The sequence below is a fragment of the Mercenaria mercenaria genome, chromosome 2 (genome assembly GCF_021730395.1).
Source record: "Mercenaria mercenaria strain notata chromosome 2, MADL_Memer_1, whole genome shotgun sequence".
In the NCBI taxonomy this organism is placed as follows: domain Eukaryota; kingdom Metazoa; phylum Mollusca; class Bivalvia; order Venerida; family Veneridae; genus Mercenaria; species Mercenaria mercenaria.
The window spans coordinates 34788867-34814791 of record NC_069362.1 but is presented as its reverse complement, the minus strand read 5'-3'; the positions used below and the strand labels follow the sequence as shown (position 1 = coordinate 34814791).

Genomic DNA, 25925 nt, shown 5'->3' with positions numbered 1-25925 from the left:
CCGACAGTTCAATGTGCGAGTAGCATCTATATAATCAAGCGAATAAGTTGTAAGCGAAATTCTATAATTCGTAGACTTACTATAAGCGAAATTTACAAAAATATCGTTTTTTCCTGTCACAGATTTCAAACGGAAGCGCTAGTTGTTTACATCTAATACGCATGCGCAGTTTAAGGAACGATTGGTTTTCAAACAAGCGTCTTAGCGCATCCCAGAAACTTATTTGGGGATCTTTTGATTTTTTCGTTGAAAATAATGAATGGGAGAACTTCGCTTTACGCAACTACGCTCATTGCTTTAGGTGCATTGACATTATGGCTTTTTCGGAGAAAATCGACTAAAAGAACTAAAAGACCTCACATGAAATTCTACTGGTTCGACAGCTTTCGTTCAAAGCGATGCGAATGGCTTCTTGCAGGTGAGTTATCAGAGTGGCTTCCCCTGTTCAAGGGACGTCACTCTGCATAATAAATGCTAATTTTTAATTTCCTGCGTGTGTTGAACAAAAATATTGAAACACTTGTAATGGCTCTGAGTTTAGATGACCAACTGCTTGGCGAAAAGGTTGAAAACTACTGCAGTAGCAGTGAAGATGAAGGAGAAGAGGGAGAAAAGTCTGGTGTAGAGCAAAGACCACAATTCATTCCTGAAAACCAGACTGAGTACAATGGAAGATGCACTAACACTGGACCGAAAGGAGTACTAAATGACTGGAGAGAGTTCAAACGTCTTGAAACCGAGCAGCGTGAAGAGCAGGAAAGGGAACGTCAACAGTTGATGAAAAAGTTACAGATAACTTGCAGGTAAAATGGATTTCATTTTTAAGTGTGTCCATTCCAAAAAGTCAACTTGCATGGCTAGAGAACCGGAATTGCGGTTCCCTAGACAGCAAACTTATTTGTCCAGAACCAGTTCAAGGGCCAAAGTACCGTGCATAGGCTAGGGAACCGGATTTTATTTCTATGCATTAAGCTGCCGAAATTCACTTTGTTTCTTTTGGTATGTGTCATGCAATGCATATTGTTATCTTAAATTAATTAATTTTACCATGCCCTTGCATTTATCTGCGTTTACTGTGTCTAGCTGCATTTTGTGTACGCTATATTGGAATATTATAAACTAGTACGAAAACTACTTTGCCGTTTTTAAATGTCATTTGCTTTAAATATGTACTATGTCATTAGATGTTTACGGATGTACAAAATGATTTAATTGCCATTAAAGCTTCCAGCTGATTCTTTCATCACTGTAAATACTGGTTTGTAACACCTAGGCATTTCACGTGCATCAGCTTTTTTATTGGATTAAAGTTTGCAAGTGATTACTTTTTTAGCAAATTGAAAAAAACAACAACATATGATCAATACTTATCATGCTTATTAACAGAAATTACTTAATTTGTTTTATTGTATTGTACCATTTTAATTTTAATTTCAAGTTTATTTGGGCTTGCTCCGATGCCGACAACGATTTCCACATTCATTTGTACTAGTTTATATCATTCCAATATGGCGGACAGTATGCGGCGAGTACACTTTTGGAAATACAGTTAACGCAGATAAATGCAAGGGCATGGTTTGTTTAAATGGTAAAATTAATTAAGATAATAACATACATGATATTTTCCAAAAGAAACAAAGTGAATTTCGGCAGCTTTAAGCGTAGGAATCAGAATGAAATTCAGGTTCCCTAGCCTATGCACTCTTTGGCTAGACAACTGGTTCCAGACGAATAAGTTCGCTGTCTAGGGAACCGATTCCAGTTCTCTAGCTACTGTCTTCCAGAAATAAGCTGTTGGGGGCAAACATCCTAGCTACCACTTTTTCATTGAGGGGCAAATGTCCTTGGTAGCAGATGTCCTACATCTGACATGGAAAGCCTTTTTAAAGATCATATTTAGTTAAGTTTTCTTCAGGTTTGGTGGTTCTGAATTTTTCCAAATTTAGTTATTAGGTAACTGCAGAAAAAAAGTAGGTATCATCTTTGCTTGAGTCATGTAAGATGTTGTACCTGTTATAGTCTATATTCAAATCCAGGGATTAGCCTTGAAGTTATTTTGTCGAAATATTTGCTGTGCAACAGACATCACAACTAAAATGAACAAAACCTAGCATAATATGGTGACATAAAATATGTAGCATGATGTTAAGAAATTAACTTTAGTTTAAAAAAAATGCTTAATACTGTTTGATTCGCAAAGTCCATAACAGGATTTTTCCCTGAGAATTTCTTTCTAATTTTGCAAGAACCATTTATACAGTGTAGTCAGTTATTATTCTCATGATACCATCATTTTTAGGAACCCCAAGTCAAAAATGGTAGTACATGTAGTTTGAAAATCTCTTATATCCTTTTAAATTTTGGCAAAAATGTATTTTTATATAAACCCCAACGCAAAATTTGGCATATAAATATTTTGATAAACATGATAAATAATTGAAAGTATCATTTAAAAATATAGTAAAAAACATTTTACTGAATCCATGATTCAAACAGTCGCAGTTAGGTTTCAGTCTTAAAAATATTTTTTTGAAATTTTCAGATCACATCTTAATGATGAAGAGGAGAAGAAAAAAGATGACTTTATCGTGCAGCATCTTGACGAGATTGATGAGGAGTTTTTACGACAGTACCGCAAAAAACGAATTGAAGAAATGAGAAAAGCTCTTCAAACAACACCGAAGTTTGGACAAGTCATTTCATTAGAAAAGTCAAATTTTATAGATGCTATTGACAAAGAGAAACAAGGGGTTAAAGTTATCGTACATGTGTATGAAGACAGTGTCGAAGCCTGTGAATCAATGAATGGCTGCCTTAAATGTTTAGCTGAGAAATACACCAACATAAAGTTCTGTAAAATTAAAGCTACAGAGGCACATCTCAGTAAGAAATTCTCTGTAAATGGTGTACCGGCATTGTTGATTTACAAGAATGGAGACCTTATTGGCAATTATATTCGTTTATCCGATGAGCTTGGTGAAGATTTTTATGCAATAGATGTGGAAAGTTTCCTCCAAGAACACGGAATGTTGCCGCAGATTGAAACCAAGGCTATACGGGACAAGAATACGGGAGAACTCCGAGCAGTATTACAAGACGATGAAGAAAGTGATTTAGATGTTGACTGATCACACTCTCTTCAATGTAACATTGTCTTTGGTGTAACATGATCGTGTTTGTCTAATATAACCAGCTATTTTTTTTTTCAGTGTAACAAAGTACATTCAATTTTGTGTGTATAAGACTTAGTGTCAGGTGTAATAATCAGTATCGTGTTATGACACAAATGAAGGGCAATCTTCAAACATTAAAGACTTCACACATTTAACATTGATGCTGTTTTAAATATAACCAAGTTGTAGAGTTCTTCCTTAACCTTTAACCTGCTAAATTTCTAATGTGGACTGGTCCATGATTCAATTTTGGCAGTACAACTTATTATTTAAAGGTGTTTCCTAAAAAATTTATTGACTGAATAGCAAGACACTGCAGATCAAGATTAGCCTGCACCGACACTGGTCACGATGGCAGAATCACTTGTTACCAGCAAGCTAAAGGTTAATGAATCATGTTGAAAAGATTTAAAATTAATACATTTAATCATACCTACAATTTTTGAGATCTCGACTCCACACTTACAGGGAAAGGCAATTTTGTCTTTATGTTATTTCCATCTGCTAGAATTTCTTAAATCATTTACAGAAGTGAAAGCATTTTCAAAGTCAAATTAAAAAGTTATGAGCATTTGAATATTTGATAAAAATAGTGGCCATTTTGTTTCCATGGTGGCAGAAAATAAAGTGGCGGATTGATTAAATTTCTAGATACATATTTAAAAGTTCTGTATTTCCGTATTTCTGTTAAATAAATTTTCTATTTCTTACCGCTATAATGAAAGAAATTACCATGTTTTACATCTAAAATTCATGAAACATTCAAATAGTGGTCCAGTCAGCGTTATGAAAGGCTTAAGGAAAGCTTTCATATAAAATCAACTTATTGTCAGGTTTTAACGTTGTTTTGTTTTGTTGTCTCTGTCAAAGGTTATTCTGTTTCAGTAAATTTAGACATACTATTTACTGTGCATAACTTAATAACCATTCAACTTTTAACATGGCAATGACATGATGTGCAGAGCGCATGAACCATGTCAGTAAGTTAAAGGTCAAGGTCACAGCAAGGTCGAACCTGTCAGTTTTTGTGTCCAGAACATATCTTAATAACCATTCAAGGTATTGACTTTAAACTTCGCATAGGCTGAGCGCGAAAATGTACTGTAAGAAAAGAACAGATACAATGTAGCTCAGCACGATAGCCTGCAAGAGACGTGTGAGATATAACTTGTTCAGAAGGTCAAAGGTTAGGTAAGGTCACAAATTTAGTTCAAATATCAAATCTATTCATCAAAATGTGTGTCCAGAACACAATTATTCAAGGTATTGACTTTTAAACTAGAAATATTGTTGGGCGGTGATGAAATAATGCAACAATCCACAAGATATCCCCCCCCCCCCTCCACCACCACCACCACCACCTCCACCAAAAAACAAGGCTTACAGTTTCTTGTGCTATAGTATTCCATCACCGCTGCCATACAAAATCTCCCTATACCTACCATAATATAGCCCCTCTGACACACATACACAGAACAGTTTTTCTTGAAATTTTACTCCCTATTTCTCAGATCTATAACTTTCCTTATATTAACCCGCTTTGGGGAGCTCTTTTTCTGTTAAATTGTTGTATTGTATAATTTAAATAAAATAAAATCATGTTCATTGTGAATAATTGTTCTTTGAGTACAAACGCCCAGCACACAGTTCTTTGGCCAAGGACTTCTGTAGTCAAGTTTCTGACTTAATTACTTGCCCCATAACCACTTTGTATTTCTAGCCTGGCTTAGGTTATGTAGTTCTTTTATGTTAGAAATGTATATGGCTGGCTTATGGAAAGTTGGTAGTTCTGCAGGCTTTCTAGTGGCCCTAAAATTCCTAAAAAATCATAATTATGTCTCCCCCAGGAGACATATTGTTTTTGCCCCGTCCGTCCGTCCGTACGTCACACTTCATTTCCGAGTAATAACTGGAGAACCATTTGACCTAGAACCTTCAAACTTTATAGGATTGTAGGGCTGCTGGAGTAGACGACCCCTATTGTTTTTGGGGTCACTCTGTCAAAGGTCAAGGTCACAGGGGCCTGAACATTGAAAACCATTTCCGATCAATAACTAGAGAACCACTTGACCCAGAATGTTGAAACTTCATAGGATGATTGGTCATGAAGAGTAGATGACCCCTTTTGATTTTGGGGTCACTCCGTCAAAGGTCAAGGTCACAGGGGCCTGAACATTGAAAACCATTTCCGATCAATAACTAGAGAACCACTTGACCCAGAATGTTGAAACTTCATAGGATGATTGATCATAAAGAGTAGATGACCCCTATTGATTTTGGGGTCACTCCATCAAAGGTCAGTGTCACAGGGGCCTGAAATTGAAAACCATTTCCGATCAATAACTGGAGAACCACTTGACCCAGAATGTTGAAACTTCATAGGATGATTGTACATGCAAAGTAGATGACCCCTATCGATTTTGGGGTCACTCCCTTAAAGATCAAGGTCACAGGGGCCTGAACATTGAAAACCATTTCCGGTCAGTAACTTGAGAACCACTTGACCCAGAATGTTGAAACTTAATAGGATGATTGGTCATGCAGAGTAGATGACCCCTAACGATTTTGGGGTCACTCTGTGAAAGGTCAAGGCCACAGGGGCCAGAACATTGAAAACCATTTCCGGTCAGTAACTTGAGAACCACTTGACCCAGAATGATGAAACTTCATAGGATGATTGGTCATGCAGAGTAGATGACCCCTAACCATTTTTGGGTCACTCTGTTAAAGGTCAAGGCCACAGGGGTCTGAACATGGAAAACCATTTCCAATCAGTAACTTGAGAACCTCTCGACCCAGAATGTTGAAACTTCATAGGATGATTGTTCATACAGAGTAAATGACCCCTATTGTTTTTGGGGTCACTCTGTTAAAGGTCAAGGTCACAGGGGCCTGAACATTGATAACCAGTTCCGATCAATAACTTGAGAACCACTTGACCCAGAGTGTTGAAACTTCATAGGATGATTGAACATGCAGAGTAGATGACCCCTATTGATTTTGGAGTCAGTCAATTAAAGGTCAAGGTCACAGTGGCCTGTTCATGTAAAATCATTTTTTGGAAATAACTTGAGAACCACTTGACCTACAATGTTGAAACTTAATAGGATGATTGGACATGCAGAGTAGATGACCCCTATTAATTTTGAGGTCACTTGATCAAAGGTCAAGGTCACAGGAGCCTGAACAGTGACTTGAGAACCACTAGGCCAAGAGTGTTGAAATTTAGCGGGATGACTGGACATGCCAAGTAGATGATCCCTATTGCAGCCAACCATCAGTGTCTCTTTGACTTTCGCTCCTGACCCCTATTGACTTCTTGCCTATAGGACTTTGCATTTGGGGAGACATGCGCTTTTTTACAAAAGCATTTTCTAGTTTTTTTAGGTCTTCCTAAAATTCTTTAAAAAAAACACTCAAAAAGGGCCAGTTTCCTAAAAAAAGCCCTTATTTTTTCAGATTGTCCCTAATTTTTTGTGAAGATGCACCCAACCGTATATTTTCTCAAACTTTAGGCCCAAAAAAGCAAGAGAGGCCACCTTTCCATACCTTTATTTCAAAATTTTCCAGGGGGAAACCCCCCTTCAAAGTAGGGATCAGAGTACCCCTCTGGTACCTCAAAATTTAGATAAAAATGCATTAGAGACCACCATTTCATACCTTTATTTAAAAAATTTCCAGATAGAGAGTCCCCTCAACCCCCTAAAATGATAGGGATACACCAAAATTTAGACCAGAAAATTTACTACAATCCAGCATTGCATACCTGTCTTTCAAAATTGTCCATGGGGGTGAGACTGCCCCCTGACCTCCCTAAAATTAGGGGACAATAAGTACACCCTCCTGTAACTCAAATTTAGACCAAAAATACACCAGCGCTCACCATTTAATACCTGTATTTCAAATTTTTCAGGGAGAGAGCCCCCTGAATTGAGAACAGTACCCCTCCAATACTTCAGCATTTTGACCAGAAAATACACCAGTGGTCACCATTTCATACCTGTATATCAAAAAATTTCAGGTCAAGACCCTACTCTTCCCAACAGAGGCCCCCCTTCCATACCTACCCCCTCTTTAAGCGTTATGCACCTTGCCATGACAATCCAGGTTTGGTGATGATGAAAAGCAACACTATATATGGTCAATGGGCTGGCTCGACTTGTTGCCCTTGGGCATCTAGTCCTAATGTAGCCCTTATTTTTGGCAAAAATAGCCCTAATTTTAGCCCTAATTGTTTTCCAAATGGTGCTTGAAAGCTTGGTTCTGCCAAATTGCCATTTTATGGTTCCTGAAATAATGTTGAGAGGGGAACCAGTTGTCTCCCTTCACCACCAAATCTTCAAAGCTTATATATGACTTTGCATGTTTTTAAGGCCTAGATATATAAGTTTTCCCCCCATCCCCACCTCCACTCCCAATCCAGTAAACAACTGCCGTCTTATCTGCTGCTTTTCAGCGATTTTGTAACAGTAGCTAATTGATTGGCTAATAACACAACAGGCCTGGGGTCCCTTTTAAGAGCAGTTGAGTTGAAAGAAATTTATTTTTATTTGGTGAATGTAGAGTAATAATAGTATTATTATATGGGTGGAAGGATAGCTCAGTGGTTTGCACACTGGCCTTCCAATCCTGAGGTCAGGGGTTCGATCCCCGGCAGCTACTCGGGAATTTTCAGAAACGCTTTTCAGTGTTTCTCACCCAACTAGAGGTGTACTGGTCAGGAACCCGGGCAATCCTTGCGTGTATCAGTGCTATACACTGGGCACGTTAAAGAAACAGGCTGTTTATTCGCAACGAGCTAGGCTAAGTTAGCTGGACAAGCCTGTATCTGATTTCTGATCTCTCTGTCGTGGGGGCTTTGTCTCACTCTGTCCCTCTGGTCAGATCGCTCTGAGTCTATACTAGTAGAGGATGAATTATGCGCCCTGTATGGCTGCATTTGAACTATGTAAAGCGCCTTTGAACGTGAAATTGATAATGAAAAGGGCGCTATATAAATCTGGTATTATAATAATTATTTTTATTATGCCCCCAAAGGTGGGTATATAAAATCACACTGTCCATCCGCATGTGCGTGCATCCGCGTAAATTCTTGTCCGGGAATTTTCATTTTCAGTAAGTTGCACAAAGTGTACCTTTTTCATACTTTAATTTATAATTCTGAAATCATCATCCGCCGTCTGTCGTCTGTCAACATTTAGCTTGTGTATGCGACAGAGGCTGTATTTTTCAACTGGTCTTTATGAAATTTGATCAGAATGATTACCATGATGAAATCAAGGCCGAGTTGGTCATCTGAAGACAGAAACTAGGTCAAATAAAAGAAAACCTTGTGTATGCGATAGAGGCTGTATTTTTCAGCTGATCTTTATGAACTTTAGTTAGAATGATTATCTTGATGAAATCTAGGCCGAGTTCAAATATGGGTCATCTGGAATCAAAAAGTAGGTCACTAAGTTAGATCAAAGGAAAACCTTGTGTATGCATAGAGGCTGTATTTTTCAATTGATCTTTATGAAATTAAGTCAGAATGATAACCTTGATGAAATCTAGGCCAAGTTTGAAAATGGGTCATCTAAGGTCAAAAAGAAAACCTTGTGTATGCGATAGAGGCTGTATTTTTAGCTTGACTATTTGAAGAATAGTCTAGCTATTCTACTCACCCTGGCATCGGTGTCACACCTTGGTTAAGTTTTTGCATGCAAGTACATACAACTATCATTTAAAGGCATATAGCTTTGAAACTTATTTTTTTCTTTTTCTAGGTCAGTTACCAACCTCACCGGGTCAAGTTCCATAACTCAGACATGTATTTTTAGCAGATATGCCCCTTTTTAGACCTAGAAAATTCTGGTTAAAGTTTTACATGCAAGTTAGAAAATTCTGGTTAAAGTTTTACTATCTCCAAAACTAATGCAGATATTGAATTGAAACTTCACATTTGTCTTTGGGGTTATAAAACTAGTTGATAGCACCAAGTCCCATAACTCTGACTTTCATTTTGGCCAAATAATGCCCCCTTTTGGTCTTAGAAAATACTGGTTAAAGTTTTGGGTGCAAGTACATACTGCTATTACTAAAAGGCATATAGATTTGAAACTTATTTTTTCTTTTTCTGTATCAATAACCAACCTCACTGGGTCAAGTTCCATAACTCTGACATGTATTTTGGGCAAATAATGCCCCCTTTTGGACTTAAAAAATTCTGGTTTAAGTTTTACATGCAAATTACTATCTCCAAAACTAATGCAGATATTGAATTGAAACTTCACATGTGTCTTTGGGGTTATAAAACTAGTTGATAGCACCAAGTCCCATAACTCTGACCTTCATTTTGGCCAAATTATGCCCCCTTTTGGACTTAGAAAATCCTGGTTAAAGTTTTGCGTGCAAGTACATACAGCTATTACTAAAAGGCATATAGATTTGAAACTTACTTTTTCTTTTTCTAGGTCAGTTACCAACCTCACCGGGTCAAGTTCCATAACTCTGACATGTATTTTGGGCAAATTATGCCCCCCCCCCTTTTTGGTTTTGGAAAATTCTGGTTAAAGTTTTACATGCAAGTTACTATCTCCAAAATTAATGCAGATATTGAATTGAAACTTCACATGTGCCTTCAGTGTTATAAAACTAGTTGATAGCAGCAAGTCCCATAACTCTGATATGCATTTTGGTCAAATAATGTGCCCTTTTGAACTTAAAACTCTTAGTCTTGATATTTAATTTTTTTAGGTAATATTTTCCTGCTTCTGGGACAATATTTGGAATAGTCAAGCTTGGCTGTCTTATGGACAGCTCTTGTTCAGTTGATCTTCAGGAAATTAAGTCAGAATGATTGCCTTGATGATATCTAGATAGAATTGGAATATGGGTCATCTAGGGTCAAGAAGTAGGTCACTAGGTTAAATCAAAGAAAAACCTTGTGTGTGCGATAGAGGCTGAGTGTATTTTTCAACTGATCTTCATGAATTTTTGTAAAAATGATGGCCTTAATGAAATCTGGTCAAGTTTGAATATGGGTCATCTGAGTTCAAAAACTAGGTCACTAGGTCAAATCAAGGAAAAACCTTGTGTATGCAATAGTGGCAGCATTTTACAGAGGATTTTCATAAAATTTGTTCAGATTGGTTGCCTTGATGAAATCTAGGTCAAGTTCGAAAATGGGTAGTCTGGGTCAAAAACTAGGTCACTTGGTCAAATCAAAGAAAAACCTTGTGTATATGATAGAGGCTGTATTTTTCAATTGATCTTCATGAAATATGATAAGAATGATAGCCTTGATGAAATCTAGGTCAAGTTTGAATATGGGTCATCTGGGGTCAAAAAACTAGGTCACTAGGTTGAATCAAAGAAAATACTTGTTTATACTAAAGATTTTTGCTCCAATTTTAATGATAATTGGTCAGAATATTTATTTCAATGAAATCACTAGGTCAAACATGTTTACACTGTTATGGTGTGGTTCTCAGGTGAGCGACCTAGGGCCATCTTGGCCCTCTTGTTTAAAGTTATCACGTACTTATTATTAAATAAGAGTTTGATAATAAAACACACTGTTTCGTCTTCTCACTTATGATACAGAAATAAGGTAGACTGACTGCAGTAAATAATGACCCCTGTTTATATGAACCATACTGTGAAAGTCATTAGCCACCAACTGTGCTAATGAAGGCAGAAATCCCTTGGCTCACTGCCAACATCTAGGTTAAAGTCCTTGGAAACTAAAAACCAAAACCCGCCTTTTGGCCAGCTCAGGGTACCAGCTCAGATTGATACAGGGAAACTTACAATCATACTTGTAATTACTTTGAGGTAAAGATTATTTTCAAAATAAACCTATCCAAATTTATCTAAAACAAAAATAATCTATCAAACCACTAGCAAATCTGAAAAAGGTGGAAGTTACAATGACTGACCAGTTATAATGAAAACAATATCTAAATGATCAAAATAGCATCTGCAATATCTTTAGTGAATTTAAAATACATTTAGATGTTTTTCTATGATGAGCATACAAAGTGCTAAAAAGCTACTGATTTAGTTGATTGTTTTTTGCAGAGCTAGGAGCCTTACAAGATGTGGAGTTTATCTGTATGAACCCTCGTAACCCAGATCAAGAACAGCTTGCACAGTATCGTAAGATCCAGCCACATGGGACTGTTCCTTGTTTGGAGATAGAGGGAAAGCAGGCAATTATAGAGTCCGGGGCAATATGTCTGTATCTGGCAGATATCTATGGCAAACTTGGACCTGAATATGCCAAGGAAGTTTACTATAAGTATGAACAATTGCCAATTTCTGTTTCCTTGGTTTTCTTTTAAAAACATCCTTTTAGTCGCCAGCAGTGAGATTTATTTTGAAGTCAAGTGGCTTGCTTTTACTGCCCAATGGATCTATTTTACTTTTAAAGTGGAAGGAATCTTAAGAGAGAATTCTGCAAACACAGACACAATAACGGTTCTCTTTTCTGTTAAATTTTGTACATTTAGTAGTATTTGCATCAGTTTTATGCAGGAAAAGAGTGACAAATGATTACCATAGATACCCGTGTATAATGCGCACCCGTGTATAATGCGCACCCCCGATCTTAGTCCAAAATCCTGGGAAAAAAAAAAAAAAAAAAAAATTGGGGTCAATTTTGAGGTGGATGGAAAACGAAAGTAGAGTTTACATCGACACCGGTAATAAATTTTATCTCCACGGCGGAGAGCAGCATCGGTCTCACGGTACTATCGATTTTTGTTTTCTCGAAAATAAAACCAGTAAATTATTGTTATATTTGTTGTTTTACCTTTTTTAATTCACTATTTTGAATAAATAAATAGCAGCTGATTCAATATTTCGGAATGGTATCTTTCAAAATGACATGAGCTTCTCAATTTAAACTGATAACAAGAGGTGTGATAGTCTTTTTGTCACGATCATAAAGCCAGTAATTACCGGCAATCAACGTGTCACCTCGTGTCAATTATGTTGTTCACAGTTTGATCTCGGTTAAAGATAATTCTCGATCTTTAATTAGTAACATAATTTTTGTGATTTATAAACATTTCTTTCGTCAAAATACTTTTAAATTTATATGAAATTAATTTTGTTTGAAAGAAAAATAAACAATTCGATCTTTTACGGAACGTAACGGCAATCTTAGATTTTAGCGGAGACAGTAAGCGCGGGGAGTAGTTTCCCTTTACCAAAATGGCAAACATCGGTAACAAACTTGTTTTGAAGTTGGAAAATTGTCTATACCTGTGTATTATGCGCACCCACGATTCGGGGGTGGTCCCAGGGGTAAAAAAACTGCGCATTATACATGGGTATCTACGGTACAAAAACTCCTGAATTTGTAGCAGCACAATCTCAAGCACAAATTAATTATATTTTGTTGGGCAAAATTGTATGTTGTCAGATCCAAAATAATGACCTTATCTACAGATTTTGGAAATAGTATGGTCACAATTGCAGAAGACCAGTTATTGTGACTACATTTTGGTAATTGGTGCAATTTCTATAGGCATGCACATTGTAGTATTTTATGGTAAAATACCTTTATAAACAGGATACTGGGGAAGTCAGTAGATGTTAAACTGATATTGTTTTTAGCTCACCTGTCACAGAGTGACAAGGTGAGCTTTTGTGATCGTGCTGCGTCCGTCCGTCCGTCCGTAAACTTTTGCTTGTGACCACTCTAGAGGTCACATTTTTAATGGGATCTTTATGAAAGTTGGTCAGAATGTTGACTTTGATGATATCTAGGTCAAGTTCGAAACTGGGTCACGTGCCATTAAAAACTAGGTCAGTAGGTCTAAAAATAGAAAAACCTTGTGACCTCTCTAGAGGCCATATTTTTCACAAGATCTTCATGAAAGTTGGTCTGAATGTTCATCTTGATGATATCTAGGTTAAGTTTGAAACTGGGTCACGTGCCATCAAAAACTAGGTCAGTAGGTCAAATAATAGAAAATCCTTGTGACCTCTCTGGAGGTCATATTTTTCAATGGATCTGCATGAAAATTGGTCAGAATGTTCATCTTAATGATATCAAGGTCAAGTTCGAAACTGGGTCACGTCCGATCCAAAACTAGGTCAGTAGGTCAAATAATAGAAAAACCTTGTGACTTCTGTAGAGGCCGTATTTTTCATTGGATCTGCATGAAAATTGATCAGAATGTTCATCTTGATGATATCTAGGTCAAGTTTGAAACTAGGACAACTACGTTCAAAAACTAGGTCAATAGGTCAAATAATAGAAAATCCTTGTGACCTCTCTAGAGGTCATATTTTTCATGGGATCTGCATGAAAATTGATCAGAATGTTCATCTTGATGATATTTAGGTCAAGTACGAAACTGGGTCACGTCTGATCCAAAACTAGGTCAGTAGGTCAAATAATAGAAAAACCTTGTGACCTCTGTAGAGACCATATTTTTCATGGGATCTGCATGAAAATTGGTCAGAATGTTCATCTTGATGATATCTAGGTCAAGTTCGAAATTGGGTCAACTCCGGTCCAAAACTAGGTCAGTAGGTCTAAAAATAGAAAATTCTTGTGACCTCTCTAGAGGCCATATTTTTCATGGGATCTTCATGAAAATTGGTCAGAATGTTCACCTTGATGATATCTAAGTCAAACTTGAAACTGGGTCACATGCCATTAAAAACTAGGTCATTAGGTCAAATAATAGAAAAACTTTGTGACCTCTCTGGAGGTCATATTTTTCATGGGATCTGTATGAAAATTGGTCAGAATGTTCATCTTGATAATATCTAGGTCAAGTTTGAAACTGGATTACGTGCAGTCAAAAACTAGGTCAGTAGGTCAAATAATAGAAAAATCTTGTGACCACTCTAGAAGCCATAGTTTTCATGGGATCTGTATGAAAGTTGGTCAGAATGTTCATCTTGATGATATCTAACTCAAGTTTGAAACCAGGTCAACTGCGGTCAAAAACTAGGTCACTAGGTCTCAACATGGAAAGACCTTTTGACCTCTCTAGAGGCCATATTTTTCAATGGATCTTCATGAAAATTGGTGAGAATGTTCACCTTTATGATATCTAGGTCAAACTTGAAACTGGGTCACATGCGGTCAAAACTAGGTCAGTACGTCTAAAAATAGAAAAACCTTGTGACCTCTCTGGAGGCCATATTTTTCATGAGATCTTCATGAAAATTGGTGAGAATGTTCACCTTGATGATATCTAGGTCAAGTACAAAACTGGGTAACATGCCTTCAAAAACTAGGTTATTATGTCAAATAATAGAAAAACCTTGTGACCTCTCTAGAGGACATATTTTTCAATGGATCTTCATGAAAATTGGTCAGAATTTTTATCTTGATGATATCTAGGTCAAATTCGGAAGTAGGTCACATGAGCTCAAAAACTAGGTCACTATGTCAAATAATAGAAAAAACGATGTCATGCTCAGTTCATGTGGGGGCAGGTGAGCGATTCAGGACTATCATGGTCCTCTTGTTTCAATTTTACAGTTGGATAGTGTACAGTGTGGCCACCTTAGATGAGACAATGGAAGTACTGTTTATACAGTGGGTACACACGGCCGTTGAAGACCAAGATGAAAATTTAATTGACAAAATGCTGCTGAAATTTCAAACATTTGCCAAATTCCTCAGCAAACATATGGAAGGAAGAGATTTTCTGTGTGGGGATAAGTAAGTTATTTAGATCATGATCATGACCTTAGGCTTTAGTTGAAATTAAGTGTGTTGTCCTTCACCTACAACCAAGGTTTTTTTACCCTGATTCAATTTTTAGCTACCTGTCGCATAGTGACAAGGTGAGCTTTTGTGATCACCCTTCTTCCGTCGTCAGTCCGTCCGTCCGTCAACAATTTCTTGTCTGCACGATATTGGTTTCATTTATGATTTTATTTTAACCAGACTTGCACACAACTTGTATCTTCATAAGATCTTGGTTCCTTTCTTAAACTGGCCAGATCCCATTAAGTGCTCCAGAGTTATGGCCCCTGAAAGGGTCAAAATTAGCTATTTTGACCTTGTCTGCACAATAGCAGCTTTATTTATGATTTGATTTTTACCAAACTTGCACACAACTTGTATCACCATAAGATCTTGGTTCTTTTCTTGAACTGGCGAGATTTCTTTATGGTTTCCAGAGTTATGGCCCCTGAAAGGCCCAAAATTAGCTATTTTGACCTTGTCTGCACAATAGCAGCTTTGTTTATGATTTGATTTTTACCAAACTTGCACACAACTTGTATCACCATAAGATCTTGCTTCCTTTCTGGAACTGGTCAGATTCCTTTAAAGGTTCTAGAGTTATGGCCCCTGAAGGGGTTAAAATTAGCCATTTTGACCTTGTCTGCACAATACCAGCTTCATTTATGATTTGATTTTAACCAAACTTGCACAAAACTTGTGTCACCATAAGATCTTGGTTCCTTTCTTGAACTGGCCAGATCCCTTAATGGGTTCTAGAGTTATGGCCCCTGATAGGGCCAGAATTAGCTATTTTGACCTTGTCTGCACAATAGCAGCTTCATTTATGATTTGAATTTAATCAAACTTGCACAAAACTTGTGTCACCATAAGATCTTGGTTCCTTTCTTGAACCGGCCAGATCCCATGATGGGTTCTAGAGTTATGGCCCCTGAAAGGGCCAAAATTGGCTATTTTGACATTGTCGGCACAATAGCAGCTTCATTTATGATTTGATTTTAACCTAACTTGCACACAACTTGTATCACCATAAGATCTCGATTCCTTTTTATGCGCCCGCAGGGACGTATGATGTTATCGCCCCGGTGTCCATCTGTCTGTCTGTATGTTGGTTAGCAATTTCCCTTCTGCTCTGTAACTCTTGAACCCCTTGATGGATTTCAGAGAAATTTGACACAAATGTTCACCTCATTGAAACGACGTGCAGAGCGCATGTTTTGGATGGCTCACCTCAATGTCAAGGTCACTTAAGGGTCAAAGGTCATATGACTTTGTTTTGCGTGAATATTGCTCTGCATTGGCCGTAGGGAAAAACCGAGACTACTTTTCTGTGGTGCAACATGGATGGTACCTCCAATTTTTAGGTGTATTTTGCCATTATCTGTACCTTGTAGGATTTTTTCTTTTTGTTTTTGGTTAAAACAATGGTACTCAGGTGAGCGATATAGGGCCATCATTAATAATTGCTGAAAAAAAAAAAGAAAAATCCAAATTCAAGCAATATAATTATCGAGGTTGTAAATATATATACATTGTAATCCTTTCTTTCATGATGGAAACTATGAACAGTACCCGGTACTATGGGTTCTACCAGCACATCAGGTACAGCTTACACATATCCTAACACATGTATTTCTTGTAGAGAACAAAAATAAAGTGAACATTACATTCATAAGAAAGTAAGGAAGTCTAAATCCTATTTAGCTGTTGAAGCAAACACTCTCATTTGTGACATAGTCTTAATCAAAATAAGCATAACATCTAAATCTTTATTAGATATTTGGTTAGTTTGTTATATATGGCTATATATGGTTTATGATATTCAGAGAGAAATAAAAAAAAAAAATCTTATAAATTTATAGAAGATGGATGAAACTGTAGTTCAAGCCTTGAAACCAAAGATTTATATTACTTTGGTCTTTAAATACTGCTGCATTGTTCTTACTGTGAAATCATTTAAATTTGCTGGCATGAAATTTCGCACAAACGTGAAAAAGGACTGTTTCGCGCGGGCTTTAATTCGCGCATTTTCAATTTTAGAAATGAAAAATAGAATAAAATAATAGTAATAGCACGGTCTTAAATTTGCGCATCGGTCCTAGCGCTAAATACGCGAAAATTCGTCCTACGCGAATAAAAATGATTTCACAGTATGTCTTCCCTGTTTAGAGGTAATATCACCATTGAAAAAGTCTTAGAACTTGTCAGATAAAGTTGCCATCTTGTCGACTATTTTATTTTTTTTTCTAGATTTATTGCATTAAAGTAGGATCAGTGAAATATATCATGTAAATTATTGCTGGTTTGTGCCAGTTATTTCTGTTACAGCAACACAATGACAAATGTCTTGCCCCAGGCCACTTTATTGGACTTTGCCCCACCAAACATCATGAGGGTCCCATAGAGACATTTAGCGGGGCATCATTCCTTGAGACACCATATCCATGTTTGTTGTTGTGTTGCTGCAACATACAGATATTTTGTAATGGCACAAATAAACCATCATATGTATGTGATGTAGCCATAGAATGGATATACTAGCTGTGTTGACAGGTAAGGCCAAACAGCCAGTTCTAGCTTTTTACAGACATTTTATACTGCTTAAGTATTCACTTGAGTAGAGGAACCATGAACATTCCACAATTAAGCTTCTAGAACCACAGTGACATGGGACTGTGGTGCTAGTGAGTCAGTGTCAGTGATCTAAACTTCCTAGCTGCTGAGGTTGCTGCTGTAATAGATGAAAATTAATGTTGAAAAAAAATACACTTCAGGAAAAAACTTTGCTTTAAGAGAAAAAAAGTGAACAAATTAACCCAGTTTCCTACACAGTTGCTTAAAAGATGGATAGATAAATAGCAACCACAGTTGATTTTGATTAAGACCTTAATAACATGTAGTTGACTTGCAGTTTAAAGTTCTGATATACATGTACATGTACTTCAAACACAACGAGAAACAACTTAAAACTGAAATGCAAAAACAATGCCATTATGCTTATGTGCGGACATATTGTGTTTTCTAATAGCTAAATGTTATTCTTACATGAGCTATATTTTGCCCATTTTTTTTTTTTTTTAAAGAGTAAAAATCATTCAGTAACCTCTAAATACTGTGCAAAATAAAACTGGAGTAAGCAAAGAAATTTTGTAAGCTTGTACTCTTATGTGATAGATAGATTTCAGATTGAGTTTACTGTTTTAGATTGACTGCAGCTGATTGTGTGCTGGGTTACAATTTATGGTGGGCTATGGCGATGAGAGATGGAGTACTGTTAGAACACTACCCTGTCTTACAGGAATACTACAACCGGCTGAGTAGACGGAGCACCTTCCAGAGAGTCTTCATGGACACTACTTGAGTCTGTGGTTCTTCATCACTACCTGTTGCAACTTTAATCCCAGTAGAAAATGTGTTGTTATTAAGCCACTGAAATATAATCGGCAATTTTATCTATGTCAGTGGCAAGTAGAAATTAAGTGTTCATGTTCCTTATTACCTTCAGGAGGATTGGACTTTTATATCCATCAGAATAAAAAGCATATAAAAACCATGCATGAATTGTACTGGAAAATGTTACGATCATAATTACAGACAATATATTCAGTTAGATTTATGTAGAACACCTTATAATTGGCGTGTTTTATAGTTAATCAAACTTTAATGGTCATATAGGAGTATTCGTAGAGCTTGGAGTTATTTCTTATATTCAATTCAATGAATATAGTTAGTGTTGTCTCTTTTTAGCTCACCTGTCACAAAGTGACAAGGTGAGCTTTTGTGATTGCGTGGCGTCCGTCGTCCGTCCGTCCGTCCGTGCGTGCGTGCGTTCGTGCATAAACTTTTGCTTGTGACCACTCGAGGTCACATTTTTCATGGGATCTTTATGAAAGTTGGTCAGAATGTTCATCTTGATGATATCTAGGTCAAGTTCGAAACTGGGTCACGTGCCGTCAAAAACTAGGTCAGTAGGTCTAAAAATAGAAAAACCTTGTGACCTCTCTAGAGGCCATATTTTTCATGAGATCTTCATGAAAATTGGTCAGAATGTTCACCTTGATGATATCTAGGTCAAGTTCGAAACTGGGTCACGTGGGGTCAAAAACTAGGTCAGTAGGTCTAAAAATAGAAAAACCTTGTGACCTCTCTAGAGGCCATATTTCTCAATGGATCTTCATGAAAATTAGTCAGAATGTTCACCTTGATGATATCTAGGTCAAGTTCGAAACTGGGTCAACTGCGGTCAAAAACTAAGTCAGTAGGTCTAAAAATAGAAAAACCTTGTGACCTCTCTAGAGGCCATATTTCTCAAAGGATCTTCATGAAAATTGGTCAGAATGTTCACCTTGATGATATCTAGGTTAAGTTCGAAATTGGGTCATGTGGGGTCAAAAACTAGGTCAGTAGGTCTAAAAATAGAAAAACCTTGTGATCTCTTAAGAGGCCATATTTCTCAATGGATCTTCATGAAAATTGGTCAGAATGTTCACCTTGATGATATCTAGGTCAAGTTCGAAACTCGGTCACATGGAGTCAAAAACTTGGTCAGTAGGTCTAAAAATAGAAAAACCTTGTGACCTCTCTAGAGGCCATATTTCTCAATGGATCTTCATGAAAATTGGTGAGAGTGTTCACCTTGATGATATCAAGGTTAGGTTTGAAACTGGGTTACGTGCGGTCAAAAACTAGGTCAGTAGGTCGAAAAATAGAAAAACCTTGTGACGTCTCTAGAGGCCATGTTTCTCAATGGATCTTCATGAAAATTGATCAGAACGTTCCTCTTGATGATATCTAGGCCAAGTTCGAAACTGGGTCACGTGCGGTCAAAAACTAGGTCAGTAGGTCGAAAAATAGAAAAACCTTGTGACCTCTCTAGTGGCCATATTTTTCATGAGATCTTCATGAAAATTGGTGAGAATGTTCACCTTGATGATATCTAGGTCGGATTCAGAAGTGGGTCACGTGCCTTCAAAAACTAGGTCATTAGGTCAAATAATAGAAAAACCTTGTGACCTCTCTAGAGGTCATATTTTTCAATGGATCTTCATGAAAATTGGTCAGAATTTTTTATCTTGATGATATCTAGGTCACATGTGCTCAAAAACTAGGACACTATGTCAAATAATAGAAATAACGACGTCGTACTCAGTTCAACATCAACACTGGGTCATGTGGGGATAGGTGAGCGATTCAGGACCATCATGGTCCTCTTGTATTATTACTTGCATTTCAGGTACATTTTTTTGCCCCAAATTTTTTTTATTGGGGTGCAATTAGATTTGCCTTAAACTGTCAATTCATCAGAAATTGTGCTATGCATATCTAAAAAAGTATTTGACCTAAAGTTTTGAAACCTCATGGGAATGTTACTAAGTATGTGATTCAGAAGTTTTGCACCTGGCTATTCAACCACATGTATGTGGGAGGCATGTAGCATTGTTGCTATCTGTATGTCCATCCGTCCGTCGTGTGTGTGAAACTTCCTGATTTGCTTCAAACTTCCACAGATGAACAGGCTTGATGTGCAGATGGCTGTTAAGGAAGGAATTTTTTCTGTGACTTTTTTACCACAGTTATGGTCCTTTAATAGTTTTGCTATATAGAAAATAGAGAATAATCAGTGATTTGCTTCAAACTTCCTCAGATGGAATAGCTAGATATGCAGATGACCATAAAAGAAAGAATATAGAAAAAAATCTTCTGTTTCCAGTTCCTCAAACACTATTGAAAGGATATATTTGAAAGTTTCACAGAGGAGGACCTTCATGCGAAGATTAACATAAATAATGGACTTTTATCAGTGGCATTTTTTTTTCTAGAATTATGGCCCTTTCTCAATTTCACAATATAGGCCATAGTGAAGAATTTTGGTGTGTTCAAATCCACATGAATACACTTTTTGAAGGAATGGATTCAAAGTTTCACAGATAACATTATTCTCCACATCCACAGGCACGGAGTTTTTGTAAGTGTAATGCATGGTGTAAATTGAATGATAATTTTTTCCTTTTGAATTTTTATTTTTAATGTATGACTGCTGGCCCATAATAATGGCATCAGATTCCAAAACTCAAATGAGAAAAAGTTTCACTAGAAGGAAAGAATTTTTTCCAAGGTTCCACCTGATTAATTCTGGGGCAAGCCAGAGTTTAAAAGATTTAAATGACTTGTTCTCTTGAAGCACTTGAAGGGTTATCATCAAACTTGGTCTTCAGTAGCATCCTATTGTAGTCCTTTTAGTTTTGTTCAAATGGTTTCACCTGAATGATTTCAGGGGCCATCAGAGCTAAGATAGAAAAACCTTTAAACAACTTCTTCTTGTGAACTTGAAGGATCGTCGTCTAACTTAGTGTATACCGTAGTATCCTAGTAAGGTCTTCTCTCAGATATGTTCAAATGGTTCTGCTTGACTAATTTTAAGCACTGCCAGAGCCAGAGATAAACCCCTTTAAAGTATTTTCGGATATGAACTGCTCGATGGATCATCATAAAACATAGTTTATAACATCCTTGTTGGGACATCTCTCACACGTGTTCAAATGGTTCTGCTTGGTGACTTTAAGGGGCTGCCACAGTAAGAAAATAGGAAACCCTTGAAATAAATTTCAGTTAACTGATAAATGGACTTGATCAGTGGCAAGATCAAAACATCATGGTCCTTGTCAGTTAAGAGCATCTGGCCTCTTTTAAGGTCGCCTGAACTTTGTTCAGGGTGAGCTTTTAGTATAGGTGGATAGTCCGGCTTCCTGCATCAACATTTTAAACATCTTCTCCTCTGAAAACTTGGGTCAGAATTATGTCAAACTTGGTCAGTAGCATCCTGGCATGGACCTCTGTCAAGTTTATTCAAATTGTTCACCTTTGGCACCTTTTAGGGGCTTCCAGAACTAAAAATACAATAAAACCTTTAAAGAACTTCTTTTCATGAACCGCTTGCTGAATCATCATCTTACTTGGTCTGCAATATCATTATAAGGTTCTTTCCCAAGTTTGTTCAAATGGGGGCACCTGGTCCCTTTTAGAGGCCACTAGAGATAGAATTATAAAAACTTTTGAATGACTTCTTCTCATGAACTGCAATATGTGGCATGATTATAAGGTCCTCTCCCAAGGGACATGATTAAAAGGTCCTCTCCTAAGGGACATGATTATAAGGTCCTCTCCTAAGGGACATGATTATAAGGTCCTCTCCTAAGGGACATGATTATAAGGTCCTCTCCTAAGGGACATGATTATAAGGTCCTCTCCTAAGGGACATGATGATAAGGTCCTCTCCTAAGGGACATGATGATAAGGTCCTCTCCTAAGGGACATGATTATAAGGTCCTCTCCTAAGGGACATGATTATAAGGTCCTCTCCTAAGGGACATGATTAAAAGGTCCTCTCCTAAGGGACATGATTAAAAGGTCCTCTCCTAAGGGACATGATGATAAGGTCCTCTCCTAAGGGACATGATTATAAGGTCCTCTTCTAAGGGACATGATGATAAGGTCCTCTCCTAAGGGACATGATTATAAGGTCCTCTCCTAAGGGACATGATTAAAAGGTCCTCTCCTAAGGGACATGATTATAAGGTCCTCTCCTAAGGGACATGATTATAAGGTCCTCTCCTAAGGGACATGATTATAAGGTCCTCTCCTAAGGGACATGATTAAAAGGTCCTCTCCTAAGGGACATGATTAAAAGGTCCTCTCCTAAGGGACATGATTATAAGGTCCTCTCCCAAGGGACATGATTATAAGGGACTCTTGGCCCCTTTTTTGCGACTGCTAGACCTGAAAATAGAAATACCTTTAAAAGACTTCTTCTCAAATACTACATGATGGATCTTCATGAAACTTGGTCTGTATCATCATTATAAGGTCCTCTCCCATTTTTGTTCAAATGGGGTCACTTAGCCCGTTTTACTGGCTAATGTTAGAAATACCTTTAAATGAGTTCTTCTTACGAACCTCTTGATGGATCTTCATCAGATTTGGTCTTTAGCGTCATTATAAGGTCCTATCTCAATTTTGTTTAAATTGGGTCACTTGGTCCCCTTTTAGGGGCCGCTAGAGCTAAAATGAGAAAATCTTTTGAACAATATCTTCTCATTAACTGCTAGATGGATCTTCATCAAACTTGGTCTGTAGCATCATTATAAGGTCCTCTCTTAATAATTTGTTCAGCTTAAAATGAAATTCTCAGGATGTATAGCTGATACACTAAAAATTAATATGCTAACATGACCGAATTGCTGTCAGATTTTTATAAAATAACTATAAATATCCCTTGGTTGAAGTTCTACCAAGGATAGCTGGTTCCATCTTCTGGACTTTTAAGTGTATAGGTGACACATTTCAGAATAATTTCGCTCAATCTTCTTAAGGTGACCCTCTATGAAAATTGTAGTCACGAAGAAACCGTTTGAGCTGTAAAATTTTGGTGAGCTATCAAGGGCCATCATGGCCACTTTGGTTTTTGTTAAACACCAGAAGGGATGTATTATGTTATACCCCCAGTGTGTGTCTGTCTGTCCTTCTGTCTGTTAGCAATTTTGTGTCCGCTCTGTAACTCTTGAACCCCTTGAAAGATTTCAAATAAACTTGACACAAATGTTCACCACACCAAGACAACATTCAGAGCACGTTTCAAATGTCTTGCTTCAAGGTCAAGGTCACACTAAGGGGTCAAAGGTCATATCAGTTTGTTTTGTGTCTGCTCTGCAACTCTTGAACTGATTTCAAGAAAACTTGGCACAAATGTCCACCACACCAAGATGACATGCAGAATGCCTGTTTTGGATGACTCACTTCAAGGTCAAGGTCACACTAAGGGGTCAGAGGTCATTTATGACTTTGCTGTGTGAATATTGCTCTGAATTGCAGTGCTCTTGTTTTTAATTGGCAGATCCCTTTTATATACGCCCATTTGAATAGGGGGCATATCATGGGAACACACTTGGGGGACAGATGGACAGGCAGGCGGGCGGAAGGCGTCCACAGACTTTGTACGGAGCATATCTTCTTCATGCATAGAAGGAATTTAACGAAACTTAGCACAATTGTTCGCCATCATGAGACAGAGTGTCATGCGCAAGAACCAGGTCCCTAGTTCATCACGTCAAGGTCAAACTTAGAGGTCTCTCTACCTGATAAGAAGTTTTTTTTGTGGATTTTGAAAAACAAAAGAATTACAATAATTACTACACAACCGTGTATTAAAATTCCATTTGCAAATACAGGTGCTAGTGTAAAGAGATTTGCTATGACAGGCATATATTGTGAGATTCTGGCACTCTTGTTTGTTCAATTTCAATTAAAAAAATGAATTACTTCCCTTTTATGTTACTATAAATAGCTTTTTTGAAACTTTTTCATTATTGGCTGTAGGGAAAAACAAAGACCACTTTTCTGTGGTACAACACGGATGGATGGGGGAGTACGAGCAATCCAATGTTCTTAGTAACATATAGTACATTCTGACGACTGTGATAACGTGCCATATGTAACTCGTGTAAAAATATTTTTTTGAGAATGCTATGTTATATATTTTTAAGAAAACACTTGTTTACAATTATATTTATTTGCTTTTTCCATTTTTACAAAAATGTTGAATAATATATTGTTAATATTTATGTTTTGCTTCAATATTTCTATGTAAATAAATAGCAAAAGGTAAAAGAAGTGAGTTTAAATACAGTAACACGCTTTTGGTGATTTATATTTTAATTCCCCACCCTACTTAGGAAATATTTCTTCATAGATTTGCCAGCTTACATAAGGTCAGGTTGACTGTTTTCAGTCATGTCGGCTCAAGTTCAAGGTCATAGGTTTGAGCCTTCCATTTTATGTCTGTTCTGTATCTCATAAGTCCCTTGAAGGATTTTCATGAATCTGTTCAAATGATCACCTCATCAAGTTGTAGTTGAAGATAATGTGAAGAACTAGTGAGTTGGCCGTGTTGGTTCAGGTCAAGGTCAAAGGTTAGAGACTTCTATTTTGTATCTGCTCTGTATCTCCTAAATGCCTTGAAGGATGGCTGTAATATTCCTGTTATCAAGACAGTGTGCATAACTCACAAATGCTTCCACCCAGTAACATCAACCCTTTCATTATCCATAACAGTGGCGGGGAATATAGCTCTTTCACACTGCCTTGTTCATTTTACTACCACATTTCATTTTTTAAAAGTAACACAAATATACATAGAAACTGAAGTGCATATTGTAAAGGATGTTTTTGATGTGAATCAATCTGAAACCAGATGAAATTGATATCGGTATCATTCCAGTGCCACACATAGTCTGAAATCTGCCTTTTGCATGGGGGAAATTCCAGGAACAGTGTGAATTTTTAGCTTGGCTATTCAAAGAATAGGTAGAGCTGTTGGACCCACTCATGCATAGGAGTCTGCATCCCGATTTGGTTAGTTTTTTGTATGTAAGCTGGTATCTCAGTAACCACTTACTGGAATGGATTCAAATTTCACACACTTAATCACTTTGATAAGCTGACTTACATTGCACAGGTTCCATAACTCTATTATGCTTTTTTACAAAATTATGCCCCTTTTTCGACACAGAAAATTTTGATTAAGGTGTTACATGTAAGCCGGTATCTCAGTACCCACTAATTGGAATGGATTGAAACATCCCACACTTGTATAGTGTCATGATCTGACAGGCAGTGCACAGGTGACATAACTCTACTCTACATTTTTAGCTCACCTGTCACATAGTGACATGGTGAGCTTTTGTGATCACCCTTCGTCCGTCGTCTGTGCGTCCGTCCTTCAACAATTTCTTGTCTGCACGATAGTGGCTTCATTTATGATTTTATTTTAACCAAACTTGCATACAACTTGTATCACCATAAGATCTCGGTTCCTTTCTTGAAATGGCCAGGTCCCATTATGGGTTCCAGAGTTATGGCCCCTGAAAGGCCCAAAATTAGCTATTTTGACCTTGTCTGCACAATAGCAGCTTTATTTATGAATTGATTTTTACCAAACTTGCACACAATTTGTATCACCATAAGATCTCGGTTCCTTTCTTGAACTGGCCAGATCC

At 37.2% G+C, this 25925-nt stretch overlaps 3 protein-coding genes across 7 annotated transcripts in view; 2 read left to right on the top strand and 1 right to left on the bottom strand.

Annotated features, from left to right (window-relative positions):
* LOC123563697 (centrosomal protein of 112 kDa-like) overlaps nt 1–205 on the bottom strand; it is a 65199-nt gene extending 64994 nt beyond the window's left edge. For all 5 annotated transcript variants that reach the window (XM_053534859.1, XM_053534863.1, XM_053534878.1 and 2 more), the window contains exon 1: nt 81–205. The gene's annotated coding sequence lies outside the window, so the exon portion shown is untranslated. The remainder of the gene's footprint in view (nt 1–80) is intronic.
* On the top strand, nt 205–18605 carry LOC123563696 (glutathione S-transferase GST-6.0-like). The gene is made up of 4 exons (XM_045356650.2): nt 205–418; nt 11235–11454; nt 14665–14847; nt 18079–18605. The coding sequence occupies exons 1-4, from the start codon at nt 256–258 to the stop codon at nt 18233–18235; spliced, it is 723 nt and encodes a 240-aa protein (XP_045212585.2). The 5' UTR covers nt 205–255; the 3' UTR covers nt 18236–18605.
* LOC123563695 (phosducin-like protein) lies at nt 436–4249 on the top strand. Its single transcript, XM_045356649.2, has 2 exons — nt 436–803; nt 2543–4249. The coding sequence occupies exons 1-2, from the start codon at nt 472–474 to the stop codon at nt 3126–3128; spliced, it is 918 nt and encodes a 305-aa protein (XP_045212584.2). The 5' UTR covers nt 436–471; the 3' UTR covers nt 3129–4249.
* Nucleotides 18606–25925: the final 7320 nt, after the last annotated feature.

Bases quoted from the DNA above. Each gene is read 5' to 3' on its own strand.
- LOC123563696 (XM_045356650.2), top strand. From the start codon at position 256: ATGAATGGGAGAACTTCGCTTTACGCAACTACGCTCATTGCTTTAGGT. The intron at 419-11,234 runs GTGAGTTATCAG...TGTTTTTTGCAG, and splicing joins ATGCGAATGGCTTCTTGCAG to AGCTAGGAGCCTTACAAGAT. The intron at 11,455-14,664 runs GTATGAACAATT...TCAATTTTACAG, and splicing joins GCCAAGGAAGTTTACTATAA to TTGGATAGTGTACAGTGTGG.
- LOC123563695 (XM_045356649.2), top strand. From the start codon at position 472: ATGCTAATTTTTAATTTCCTGCGTGTGTTGAACAAAAATATTGAAACA. The intron at 804-2,542 runs GTAAAATGGATT...TGAAATTTTCAG, and splicing joins AAGTTACAGATAACTTGCAG to ATCACATCTTAATGATGAAG.